Here is a 13,849-nt window from a genome sequence, read left to right on the forward strand (position 1 = left end):
GCCCCAGCGTCAGAGGCAGTCCCTCCCGCTGCGACAGGTGGCAAGAGAATTCTGAAGAGACGGGAGCAGGCCATTCTGCCGCCTTCTCACCCCTACCCAGGCCTAGATTACCCATTAAGCACAATACGTCTGGGCTTAGGCACCAAGGGAAGGGGATACCACAGTTTTTTTTTACCCCAGTGCTGGATTTACCATGGTGCAGCTGAACTAGGCCCCCCCCCCAACAATAATTGAAAAAAAAACCCTATATGTACAGGTTAAATTTGATATAGGTGGGGTCTGGCTTGGAAGAAACTGAATTTTTAATCTATTATTTAACATTCAGCACTTAATGTCAGTTAGACAATGGAAGGGTTGAGGGGAACCATCATTAGGCTGTGCTTAGGGCATCATTTGGCCTTAATCCGGCCCTGTTCACGCCCCCATCATAAGGACAATGTTTTAATCTAATGCACTGCCCCCCCACAGCAGGACTGCCTGGTTCCTCTGATTGTCAATGTGTCAAGGGTTCAGATGCCTTCTGAAGGTACCTGGGCTGTTGTCACTTCCTTTTGACTCTTGATTCTTGTTTAATTGGAAAACCAACAAAGAATAAATTTTCTCTGGAAGTACATTTTCACGACTCCCAGCCCATGCTGCGGTAATCCGAGAACAAGAGTGTGTTCTCCAACCTCTGGCAAGTGGGGCGGTGTTTTAATGGAGTCGATACAAGGCAGGATATGGCCCATTCCACAGGAGTCTGAACATTAACACTCAATGACAATGTTAGGCCTGAAACCTCGGATTTAATCGGAGGTGAGTTTATCTTTGTTCTGTGTTGTGGTTTTATTTGTAAATTATTGTCTCCTTTTGGATGTTCAGGCTCCACCTTCAGAGCTGTATTTGTGTCAGTGTTTAGATTTCACCAAGATTTGTGGAGTCACTTGAACAGATTCTCTGTGTGGTGCTATTACCAAATAAACAGTCATGATAATTGAAAAGTGTTGAGACGAGTTCCTTCTCATTCTTCTGAATTCTAGTTCCAATCTCTCCTTATAAACTAGCCCCCTCACCTCTGTAATCAACCTGGTGAACCACTCTGCTTCCAAAGACCAGAACTGCCCGCAGTACTCCAGGAGTGGCCTCACCAGTACCTAATACAGTTGTAGCAAATATCCACTACCATGAAGCCAGTAAGTTCTCCCTCTCACTTTAAATTCAGTAACTTCAGAAGTAATTAAATAAATTGAGCAGACTGGTAACTGACACTGGGATTACGCCTCAAACATCCAGCCGGTTCACTGATGTCCTTCATTGAAGGGAATCTGGTTCCTGCACCCAGAATGAACCACCTGATGATATTTACATAATGTAAATGGTCACAGTCTTTCTCCCAGGGTCAGGGAGTCTAAAACTAGGGGACATAGGCTTAAGGTGAAAGGGGAAGGATTTAAAAGGTGCCTGAGGGGCAACTTATTCACATAGACAGCAGTAGATGAATGGAATGTGGTGGCAGAGGAAGTGGTAGAAGGGGGAAAAAATTGGAACATTTGCAAAATATGCAGTCAGATAAATGGATAGGAAATGGGACAAACACAGGCAAAAATGGGTCTGGCTTAAAATGAGATGGACAAGGGTTTGTTTCCATGTTGGAGACCTCTAACACATTCAGACATTCCCTCAAAGTTTCATTACTCCCTTGACTTCAACTACAGGTATCCCCTCCTTTTCGAAAGTTTGCTTTCGGCCACTTCGCTTTTACAAAAGAGCACCTATTTTTGCTAACCAAAAGAAATGTGAAGAGGATTTTTGCTTTTACTCTAAGATGAGAAAAGTATTCAGTGTTTGTTTTGCAGCGAGCCGTTACAGAGAGAGTGCGCCATAAGAGTGGCGCTGCCAAGCTCCTTCCCCAGGAACTACACTCCATAGGTTTGAACTGTGTCGGAGCATCTTTGCTTTATCGCGATTTATTTTGTGCATCTGTTAGCAAGATGTGTCCTAAGGTATCAGAAAAGCCTAAAAAAGCTCGCATAAGGGTGTTACGCTTGGCATATAACTGGACGTAATTAAACATTTTGATCGTGGTGAATGAAATATATTGTGCATGTGTTGAACTTGACTATGTCCACCATTGCACTATTTACACCCAGAGAGAAAGAATCTTAAAAGCTGTCGAAGTTGATATTGGTACTGCCAGTAGCAAAGTGATCTCTTTTAGATGCCATCCAGTAATGGTTATATTTTGGGTCTGGGAATGCTCAAAAAATGTTCCCATATAAATTAATGGTAATTGTTTCTTCACTTTTCACCATTTCGGTTTACGAAAGGTTTCATGCCGGAACTCTATCTGCCTCCAGATGGCAGTGGCGGGCTCGCCTGCAGGTTCAAGGAGTCACTGTGGACACTGAACGTTCCTCCCTGTGGATGCTGCGTGACCTCCTGAGTCTTGTGCCCTGCCCAAGACCCTAGCATCTGCAGATGTTCTTGTTTGGAGTGAAACACGAAAGCTGGCAGACGCTGAGATTGTAGTAAAAAACACAAATGCAGGAGGAACTACTTCCATAGGAGGTAAAGATATAAAACAGATGTTTCAGGCTTGAGCCCTTCTTCAAGGTATAAGCAAAAAGCAGGCAGGCATCTGAATTAATAATAAGAGATTAAGGGGAAGAATGGGAGCGGGAGGAATCCAGGCCAACAGCCAAAAAGTTAATTGGATATCATAAAAGAAAAGGGGGTGGGGGGGAGAACTAGAGGGAAGGAGATGTGGAAGAAGGGGGTCTTATTGGAAGCCAGAGAAGTTGATGTTAATGCCATCTGGTTGGAGGGTGCCCAGATGGAAGGTGAGGTGTTAGTTTTCCATTCTGTGGGTGGTCTCATTCTGGCAGTGCATGAGATAATAAATAGACATGTCAGCAAGGGAATGGGAATTGAAATGGGTGGCCACTGGGAGATCCACACTATTATGGTGGACAGAGCCGAGGTGCTCAACAAAGCGATCTCCCATTGTCTAATGTAGAGGGGACCACAATGGGAGCACCCAACGATTCCTCTGCTACCATTTCATTACCCCACCATGTTTCCTATTGAGCATGTCCCACTACCCTCAGAGCTCCTTGGACAGTGTGAACCTGTGGAAGGGCAGTACTGAGGGAGTGCCACACTGTAGGCGCAGCGGTGCAGAAGTCACGGTCTGTACTGCTGTGAAAACCGGGAAAGATAGGATAGGTTGGATAGATATATGATCAGGAGAGGTGTGGATGGTTATGGGCCAAATGTGGGTCAGTGGGACGAGGTTCGGTACGGACTAGTAGGGCCGAACTAGCTTGTTTCTGTGCTGTAAATGGTTATATTATATGTGGGTCAGTTCTGCATAACTTCTGCAGCATTTGTTCTAAATTTGAAGATGGTTTTGTTCCCTGTGTCCCTCTAATGCACACATGTCAAACTCTGGCCCGCGGGCCAAATATAATTATATTTGGCCCGCAAGATCATTTCAAAAATGTATTAGAGGTGGCCCGCCCTGCAGCGAGAGCTGATGCTGTTTTTTGGTAATGTCACCCCCACCATCCTCCCCCTTCATTGCACATCCTTCCCCATTGTAACATGAGAAATTGTAACACGAGAAGTCTGTCGATGCCATCAGCCGGCAAGCCGGTTGGAAGGCTCCCCGCACAACCAGTCACTTCTCCCACCTGTCGAGCGGTGCGGCGGATGGGCGAGTGCCTGTGATTTCCTGTCGGCGCGACGGACATGGCAGGCTGCGCACGGCCCCCGGGCAGCGCGAGCCCCGTGTGACTGGCACCGGACGGCCCTTCCACAGCGCGAGCGCACTTCTCCCGGTCGCCACGGCCTTCAGCGCTTGCACCCGCGCGGACCCCAGGGACGGCTGGTTCGGCCCTGCACGTGAAGGGAGAGATGGTGGCTGTCCGCAAAGGCTGATCGGAAGCGCGCTGGGCCTGAGTGGGTGGGTAAGCAGGGGTGGGCAGAGGGTGTAGGTGAGGAGTATTGGGCAGGGGAAGTTATGGTGGTGCGAGGGGCAGTTAGAGGGAGGGATGAGTAGAAGGAGTGGTGGATAGGGAAGAGGTAAAAGGGGAGGGGCAGGGCGAGTAGGGGAGGGGTGATTAGAGGGTGAGAGACGGGTAGAGGGAGGAACAGGTTGAGGGGAGAGGCAGTAGAGGGGCGTGTATAGGATAGGGTGGGTAGAGGCAGAGCGAGTGGAGTGAGGGGTGAGTAGAGGTTGGGTAAAGGACTGGTCAGGTAGAGGGATGGTGGGTCGAGGCCTAGAGCCTGAGGAGTGAGCAGGAAATGCTGAGTCCTGATGCAGGCCAAAATGGACACAGCCTGTGAATGCTGACTACATCTCCACAGGGACCAAATATGTTTCCCTCAGGTCAAGCAAAGGGTGAACTTGAGCTACCTACTCCTGACCTGTAACATTATCCTCCTAAAGTTATATCCTAAAGTTTAACATTACATATGTTGAAAGAAGAGAAAACATACAGATGTTGTTGAAAATTTTCAATAAATATTTAGTTTGGCCCTCGACTTAGTTTAAGTTTTTAATTTTGGCCCTCCGTGAATTTGAGTTTGACACCCCTGCTCTAATGGGTTAATACTGAGGCAGAATACTAAAGCATTCAGTGTTCACAACTCCTGACTACATTTCCAACCACTTCCTCACTGAATCCTCGGTGCCCAATCCGATGGTGCAGACCAGGGAGGTGTGGCAAGCAGGACCATCCGCTGGGGCTCACTGCTTCCACTTTCTGAGCTGCTTGAATCACAGAATCCGCACAGCTCAGCAACAAACCAGGTCTAACCAGCAGCTAGAGCGGTGGGGGTGCAGGAAATGTGGCTCCACCGAATGGGGAATGGGACGTGAGTGGAAAGCGAAAGGTTGAGAACCACTAATCTAAAACCTGCCATTTCCTGTGTCTACCTGCTGAATCCTTTTTGTCCCTTTCTTACTTCAACTCCTGTAACATCACCTCAGCCTCTTCTTGCCAAAGGCCCTTGAGCCAAAGCCTTTCCACTCTGATGTACTCCATTCTGACGATGACCCCTCTGCTACCCAGTCCCTCACTTTTGTAGTAATTTAGGTGTCACCTGCAAATTTGAAAGTCATGTGGCTACTATGCTGTCCAAATCGTTAATATACAGACACAAAAACTGGTACCAGCACAAACCCTGCGGCACAAAATTGTGTTTTATTCTGCTGTTTGTCTGTGGCATTTTTGCTGTTGGAACATCAGGTCAGTTGAGTGGCGCAGGACCCCCCCCATGCCCGACCCAATAGGTTTGACATGCAGCTCCTTGTTTGACATTGAGTGCTTCTTCCAAAAGTTTCCACAGATGATCTGTGTCCTGTCTGTGGGAAGATTTGCAAAAACAAGACCAACTTAAAGCAGGGAGAGTTGGAACAAGTTGGGGAGGTTCGAATAATAAACGCAAGGAGTGAAGTGGGAAGATCCAGTGGGAAAGACCCACAGCAGCAGTCGGTACCTGTGGATCACACTCTCTGACTCGTCATCAGGGGGATTCTCTCCCATTCCCCCACCTTCAGTCTTCCATTGGCACACACAGATTGGGCAGCGGGGATTGGTACACCAACGCTGTGTGTGGTAAACATTACACTGATCAAAGGGGTGAGCCAGGAGATGAGAGGGTAAGAGACTCACTATCCCCTTGCAGATCACTCACTCTCAGATTCAGATGGGATGACTTCTTCACCTAGAGAAAGAGGAGAAGAAATTACACCAGGTGCCACAAAATTATTGAATGTGATTCCAGAGAAATCCACCTCACCATGGGAGGGTCACTCGGTGAGAGTGGCAGTGTAAAAGTCATGGTCTGCGCTGCTTGGAAGATGGAGAAAGATAAATAATTTAAACAGCTAAAATGGGATTTAAATCAAAAGGAGGTTTTGTGCACGAGATGTGGGAGTACTCGGACAAACCTTGTTCAGAAGAAATCTGCTGCTTGTGAGTAAAGCTCTGTCTCTAACTCCAGTTCAGGCAATGAGCTGGCCAGGGTGGATTCACTCCATCGCAAAACTGCCATCTTTCGCCTAATTTTCTCGTTTAACATCTGTGACTCCACCACCGGTTCATCACTGATTAGCTCGGCTGTCAGTGGTTGATTTTTTGACTGAATTTCAAAGACCTGGAAGTCTTGGCCTCACCTTCAAGGAGTTCAGGAGACTTTGGCATTTGCTAGTGAGCCAGTTTACAAAGCAGCCAGGAATTTCAGTTCATCACTCTGCTATCTCATTGTCCAGTAAAAGGACTCACATCTTGGACTCTCTTTTCGACGTGAGGATTGCGGGAGTGTGTACTCTGAGGACTGAGATAGCATGACTTCAGTCATCATGAGACTTGCCTCCTGTTTTGGACTATTGCTTTATATAGTGGTGTAATTTGATTGTTTTTAGCACATATGTCAGACAGGTCTTCTGAAAGTCTTGGGCCATGTAGGAGCTGCGCTGGGCCAGTGACTTCACCAACCATTGTGGCCAGGAATCCTTTCACATCACTGGAAGATGAGAATACAATCACGACGCTTGCCCCCATCCACCACTGTTGAAAAATGCAAAAGGTTGATGGCAGGGAGCAATAGCACCTCAGCCATTACAGTAAGTGTGGAAATGGAGGGGGAATCCATGATTTGCCTACAAAACGCAAAGGTGGTGGACCTAGAAAATAGTACAATACATCACAGTTCAGGCCCCTTGGCTTCGATGTTGGGCTGACCAATATGTATAGTCCTACCAAAAAAAAGCTATGCCCTTCTGACCTCAAAATCCTCTATTTCTTTCATCCATGTGCCTCTTAAATGGCCCTAATGTTCTAGCCTCCACCATAATCCCTGGCAAGACATTCCAGGCACCCACAACTCTGTGTTTAAAAAAAAACACCCCTGATGTCTCCCCTAAATGTTCCTCCCTTCACTTTGCACAGATGCCCTCTGCTGTTTGCCTCTCTTGCTCTGGGAAAAAGGTGCTGGCTGCCTACCTTATCTATGTCTCTCAGAATCTTGTAGGGCCCTATTAAATCACCTCTCATCCTTCTTCGATCCAAGGAGAAAAACTGCTAACTTTTTCCAAACCAGACAACATCCTGGTAAATCTCTGCACCCTCTCCATAGCTTCCAAACCTGTCCTATAATGAGGTGACCAGAACTGAACATAATATTCCAACTGTGGCCTCACCAGAGATTTGTAGAGTTGCAACATGACCTCACGACTCTTGAACTCAATCCCCTGACTAATGAAACCCAGCATCCCATAGGCCTTCTCCACTATCCTATGAACCTGTACGGGAACCTGGACAGATGTATGAATTTGGTCCCTAAAGTTCTAACACAATATTATGTATCTGATTATTAACCCTGTACTCAGCCTTCAGGTTTGACTTTCCAAATTACATCACCTCACGCTTACCCAGATTGAACCCAATTTGCCACTTTTCCGCCCAACTCAGCAACCTGTCCATATCCTTTTATAACCTATGACAACCTTCAACACTTTGTACAATTTCTCCAATCTTCGTATCATTTGCAAACTTATTGACCCATTCTTCTGCTTCTTCATCGAGGACATTTATAAAAATCACAAAGAGCAGGGGTCCCAGAACAGATCCCTGCAGATCTCCAGGCAGAATACTTTCCATCCATACTTCTCTCTGCTTTCTCCAGGCAAATCAATTCTGAATCCACACAGCCAAGGTTTCATGGATCATGATTTTCTGAATGAATCTTTCACGAGGACTGTGGTGGAACCACTGTATAGCTATTAGCACTGTCTGTATGAATGTATCGTATGGGGTGGCCTGTACCGTACACTTGTGATTCCTCCCCTCAGAATCCCCATAAAGGCTGTTATGCCCAAACTCCTCCCTCAGTATCTGCCTTGGAACCGGGCCAGCAACATGTGAGTCGTGCTGATGTCTTATAGTGGTTAAAGCCTATTAATCACAGCTCTCAGTCTAATGTAGCTAATTGATAGCGCTACAGGGACCTTGTCAAATGCCCTACTAAAATGCATGTATACAACATGTGCCACGGTATTTCCATCAATTTCTTTTGTATTCTCCTCAAAAAACTCAAATAAGCTTGTGAGGCATGACCTTTCCCTTACAGAGCAATGCTGTCTATCCCTGAGAAGACTGTACTTCTCCAAATGCTCAAAAATCCTGTCCCTAGGAATCCTTTCCAATTGTTTGCATATTACTGACGTATGACTCACTGGCCTATAATTCCCAGGATTCTCCCTATTGACTTTTTTTTAAAACAAGGGAACTACATTTGCCATTCTCCGGCCCTTCCCCTGTGGCCAAGGTGGATGCAAAGGACATCGCCATCACCCCAGTGACCTGAGATATATTTCATCCAGCCCAGACACTTAGCAATCTTAATGTTTTTAGGAAGATCCAGCACTTCTACTTTCCTAATCTCAACAAGGTCCAGCACACAAGCTTGTTCTATTCTGACCTCACTTCGATCAAAGTCCTTTTTGCTGGTGAATACTGAAGCAAAGTATTCATTTAGGGCATCCCAACCTCCTCTGCCTTGAGGCACATGTTGCCTCCTTTTAGTGGCCCTACCTCCACTTTCGTGATCCTTCTGCTCTTTGTGTACACATAGAATGGCTTGGGGTTCACCTTAATGCTACTTGCAAAAGGCCTTCCCGTAAACCCTTTCAACTCTCCTGTCCTTTCATAAGTTCCTTCCTGGCTACAATTCTCATGAGTCCTTCCTATTTTTTGCTTCCAAAATCTAATGTATGTTTCCTTTTGCTTCTTGACTGGCTGCCTCACCTGTTTGGTCAACTACAGTTCCCTTTTCCCTGTCTCACTGGGACAAAGCTATCCAAAACCCTGCGCAAGTGGTCCCTAAACATTCTCCACATTACTTCTGTGCCTTCTCCCAAGAACATTTGTTCCCAATTTACTCTCCCTAGTTTTTGCCTCATCCCATTGTAATTAGCTCTTCCCCAATTAAACACTTCCCCATTTTATCTTTTTCTACTTGTTCTTAGCTATAGTGAAGCTCAGGGAGTTGTGGTCACCAAAATGCTCCCCCTGACCAGGTTCATTGCCCAGTACTAGATCCAATATGGCCTCTCCCCTTGTTGATTGGTCTGTATAATGTGTCAGGAATCTTTTACGGACATACCTGACAAATTCTGTCCCACCTAACTCTCTCTCGCAGTCAGGAGGTACCCATCAATATTAGGGAAGTTGTAGTCTCCCTGTAATTTCTGCACCTTTCCAAAATCTGCCTACTTCTCTGCTCCTCGGTATCCTGAGGGCTATTTGAGGCCCTATAGACCACTCCCAGTACAGTGATTACTCCTTCCTATTTCTGACTTCCACCCACACTCCCTTTGCAGAGTCTTCCTTTTCTACAGGTGTTTATGATCCCTGACCAGTAATAGTACTCCAACCTCCTTTTGCCTTCCATCGTATCACTTTTTTAAAAAAGTTACCCGCATTGGGCAATCCTGTCCTTCCATCAGCAAAGTCTGGGTAACAACCACACATCTCAATTCCGCATCCTGATCAATGCTCCAAGTTCATCTCCTAATACTCCTTGTAGTGAAATTGACACATTTCAAACCTTCCATGTGATGACATTTAGGTTTCTCCCCTGTCTATCCTTCACAAACCCACAACACATTACATTATCCTTTCCACCTCCTGCCACATTCCCTGCACTCACATTCCCAACTCCCCACCCCCCCCCACCCCCCCCCCCGCCAATCTAATTTAAACTCTCCTCAACAGCTCTAGCAAACCTGCCTGCCAGGATATTGGACCCTCCCCAGTTCACCCCCTCAGAATGCCCGGCCCTCTACTCTCTACACCAAACCAAACCTCACCATCAAACCTGCAGACAAGGGTGGCACTGTTGTGGTCTGGCGCGTTGACCTCTATCAGGCTGAAGCCAGACGACAGCTCTCAGACACCTCCTCCTACTTACCCCCACCCCCCCCCCCCCCAAATATCACACACAATCTCTGAACTCATCACTTCTGGTCACCTCCCTGGCACGGCCTACAACAATTAGTTTCCCAACCCCGTACTTCCTGTTTCCATCTCCTATCCAAAATTGACAAAGCCAATTGTCCCTACAGACTCATTGCGTCTGTGTGTGCCTGCCCCACCGAATTGGTCTTCGCTTACATCGACAGTGTCACCTTGTCCCAGGAATTAATATTTGACTGTATTAATTAAATTTCATTTGTAACTTATGTTTCCTGTGAATAGCTTGAACTGTAGACTAATGTAGTACTTGTAACTTTTAGATAATGAAAAATAAAAGGGTGGTATTAATTTATCATCAAAAAGACAACAAAAAAGGCAACTGAGGGAGTGCTGCAGTTTTGTAAAGAAGAATTCATCTGCTTACTGAGGTGGATGCAAGAGCACAGCCTTATTCACACAGCAGCAGTTTCTGTGGAGCCAGTCAAATCTTCACTCGCCTTTCCTTGCAACAGAGGTTAAAGCCATTTGACCCATCAAATGTATGCCATCTCTCAGAGGATTCACACTCCCCAACTTATTGCCCTGTGACCCTTTCTTTCTCATTAGCCCTCCACCCCCCCGCACCCCCGCCACAAGATACCACCACTCACCCACTGACAGCAGCCAATGAACCTCCCAGCTCCAGTCCTCGGGATGTGGGAGGATACTGGAGCCCCCGGGAGAACCCACATGGCCATAGGAAGAGGGTGCAAACTCCACCCACACATAGCGCCTGATGTTGGGATCGAACTGTGATCTCTGGAGCTGGGAGGGACCAGCAGTGGGCACCTGTCCTCCCTTGAGTTAATCTCTCTGCATTTACACACATCCACTTGTGAAGAGCTTGATTTCTGTCTCTTGGCTACAATGGTTAACTGGGAGGTATTGCACTCCTGTGAAACATCTAGGAAACCTTTGCAGCATTACAGGCTATATATAAATGTAGGCTGTTACAGAATTGAGCCTATGTGGGACCAGAGTTTAGGAGTTTCCCTACTTACCTGTGGACTTTTTGATGGTAGCTGTGTGAGTGGGGAGATCCTGGGGGTTGATGAATACGATGAGTTGATTGAAGATGCCGTAAAAATCAAAGGCGAAGACTACTGTTGCAATGAAACCGAAGATCTGTGAATGAGAGAGGAAGATGTGTGGGGGTTGAGGAAGGAGGGAAGAATGAAGAGGATGGAAGATGAAGTTGGAGTAGGAGCAGTGAGATGTGGGAAGATGGGAGATGGAGGAGAAAGATGGGGGTTGGGGGAGACAGAGGAGGGCAGATGTGGAGGAAAAGTGGGGATGGTGGAGGAGAAGGTGGGAAGGAGAGAAGGTGGAGGGGGAGGAGGTAGGAGGGAGAAAGGAGGAGGGTGGGGAGGGTAGGAAGTGAGGAGGAGGAGGAGAAGAGCTGGAAGAAAGGGAAAGTGGGAGGGCAGGGGGATGCAAGGTGGGATATTGAGGGGCAAGATGGATGTTGGGGGAGAGAAGAAGATGGGTAGAGGAGGATAGAGGGACAAGTCAGGAGGTGGGGAAGTGGTGGGGAAGGAAGGTGAGGAGGGAGGAAGGAGGTGGGGAGGAGGTACGAGGGAAGATAGGGGAGGAGGGGTGGGGAGGGTGTGAAGAGGAAGACAAAGGAGGGAGGCGGGGAAGAGGGGAGGGTAAAGGGAGGATGCAAGGAGGGAGAGGTAGGTGGGTCAGGAAATGGGTGAAGGAGAGGACAGGGGAGATGAGGGGAAGATGGGGCAGGGTGGGGAAGGAGAGGAGGGTAAGATAGACACCAGAGTTACCGACAGCTGACAGTCGATGAATAGACAGGCTGGGTTTAACCTCTGAGAAATCTCACTCACCCCCGCTGCTTTTGATGCTGCATTGCTCTTTGTAACAGCATAAATTGAGATTGCAAAGAAAATGATGGCAGCGGTGATACATCGGAGAAAGTCCTGTGGGGATTGTTGGATGAAAACAAATTGTATTAATTGTGGATCTAAAACACAATGCGCTAAACCATTCATGTGCAGTGTCTGCTTATGTGAAGACTGGACAGTCCATTAATGGCAGGAAGGATAGAAAGATTCAGGCAGACCAGGCCATTTCAATAACTGGTCCAACATGCATTTCTATCAGGCTGAGAGAGTTAATCTGCTGAAAGTGTAATTACGGCCGCATTGGGTAAGGCAGGTCTTAACATCAGCAAAGTGGAATATTACTTGCCGCTTCCCAGCTCATGGCTGCATGTGATCTGGGTTACGCTGGAGGGAGACACATGCCAAGGTGTCATAAGATGAAGGGGCAGAAATAGGCCATTCGGCCCACCATTCAAATTGTTTTTTTTTGTATTTTTAATCTCAACCCCATTCTTCTGCTTTCTCCACAAAACCTTTAATCCCCTCATCAGTCAACAACCTATCAACCTTCACTTTAAATCTACCCAATGATGAGGCCTCCACAGCAAGTATCAGTGAACTGGTGGTCTCCTGCTGTCCTAGGGTGGGCTGATAAAACTCTGAGGTGAACATTAAACCACTTGGCCCAGCCAACAGTGAAATGCCCAATGTTGAGAGAGAGAGAGAGAGAGAGAGAGAGAGATGTACTTACGATCAGCGGGAAATGAAAGCTCCTGAACCGCTCGACAACCTTGGTCACGTACACATAGTAGACAGAAACGGCCAGCAGGAATTCAATCAGGGGTGCAGTGATGAAGTAGACCATGGATGATGCCAGGTAGCAAATCAAAATTATGAAGGTGAGCACCTGTAGCAAGAAGATCAGTGGCAACAACATGGGGTCAGTGTGGAGGTGTGGGAGGTCACAGTGGAGGTGGGAGGACATGGTGTGGGAAGTCACGGTGGAGGTGAGAGGTCATGGTAGGGGTCGAAAGTCATGGTGGAGGTGTGGAAAGTTACGGCAGGGGTGTGGCCAGTCACGGTGGAGGTGGAAGGACACGGTGGAGGTGGGAGGTCACATTGTTGGAGATCATGGTGGAGGTGTGGAAAGTTACGGCAGGGGTGTGGCCAATCATGGTGGAGGTGGGAGGCCACATTGTGGGAGGTCATGCTGGAGGTGTGGGAGGATATGGTGGAGGTGTGGGAGGATATGGTGGAGGTGTGGGAGGATATGGTGGAGATGTGGAAAGTTACGGCAGGGTTGTGGCCAGTCATGGTAGACGTAGGAAGTCACGGTAAAGGTGGAAGGACACGGTGGAGGTGGGAGGTCACGGTGGGGGTATGGGGTTAAGCAGGGGGTTGGATGTTAGGACTGGCCAATGACACCTGCCTTGGACTGTCTATTCCCCACCCCCCTTACAACCCCGATAATGAAACTCAACTGGTTACAAGATGCCATTCACCTCACAATGTCCATGCCATGTTTTTGGATGAGTCTTGAATATTCTCACCCATCAAAGTTCAGATTTTAGATCTATTGTTAAGAGTACACACATGACATCACATACAGCCCTGAGATTCTTTTTCCTGCAGACCAGACAGAATTTTTACTTACTGGTAACTGTAAACTGTACTTAAGAAAAGAAACGCATACAAATGTAAACAAATTGATAGTGCGCTACAGAAAATACAGGGGTGGAACAGTTGGTGTAGCGGTTATAGCACAAAGCCTTTACAGAGACAGCAAATGGGACGGGTGTTTGAATCCCGTGCTGTCTGCAAGGAGTTTGTATATTCTCCCCATGTCTGTGTGGGTTCTCTCCAGGGGCTCTGGTTTCCTCCCACCATTCAAAAAGTACCAGGGGTATAGGTTAATTGGGTGTAAATTTGGCAGCATGGTCATGTCGGCCAAAATGGCCTGTTACCATCCTGAATGTTGAAATGTATCTGCAAAGTAAGCGTCCTCAAAGAAGT

At 47.2% G+C, this 13,849-nt stretch overlaps 1 protein-coding gene across 2 annotated transcripts in view; it reads right to left on the reverse strand.

The window, feature by feature from the left end:
- Positions 1–5,167: 5,167 nt before the first annotated feature.
- The window catches only part of cmtm3 (CKLF-like MARVEL transmembrane domain containing 3), a 74,519-nt gene continuing 65,837 nt past the window's right edge, over positions 5,168–13,849 (reverse strand). Inside the window, exons 5-8 of one of the 2 annotated variants that reach the window (XM_069902041.1) lie at positions 12,588–12,743; positions 11,840–11,932; positions 11,003–11,126; positions 5,168–5,709 (exon numbers count right to left, since the gene is read on the reverse strand). In XM_069902041.1, coding sequence (XP_069758142.1) covers positions 5,672–5,709; positions 11,003–11,126; positions 11,840–11,932; positions 12,588–12,743 — 411 coding nt within the window. In that variant the 3' untranslated portion in view covers positions 5,168–5,671. The other variant, XM_069902040.1, reaches the window with a different exon arrangement.

The sequence above is a fragment of the Narcine bancroftii genome, chromosome 10 (genome assembly GCF_036971445.1).
Source record: "Narcine bancroftii isolate sNarBan1 chromosome 10, sNarBan1.hap1, whole genome shotgun sequence".
NCBI classification, from domain to species: Eukaryota; Metazoa; Chordata; class Chondrichthyes; order Torpediniformes; family Narcinidae; genus Narcine; species Narcine bancroftii.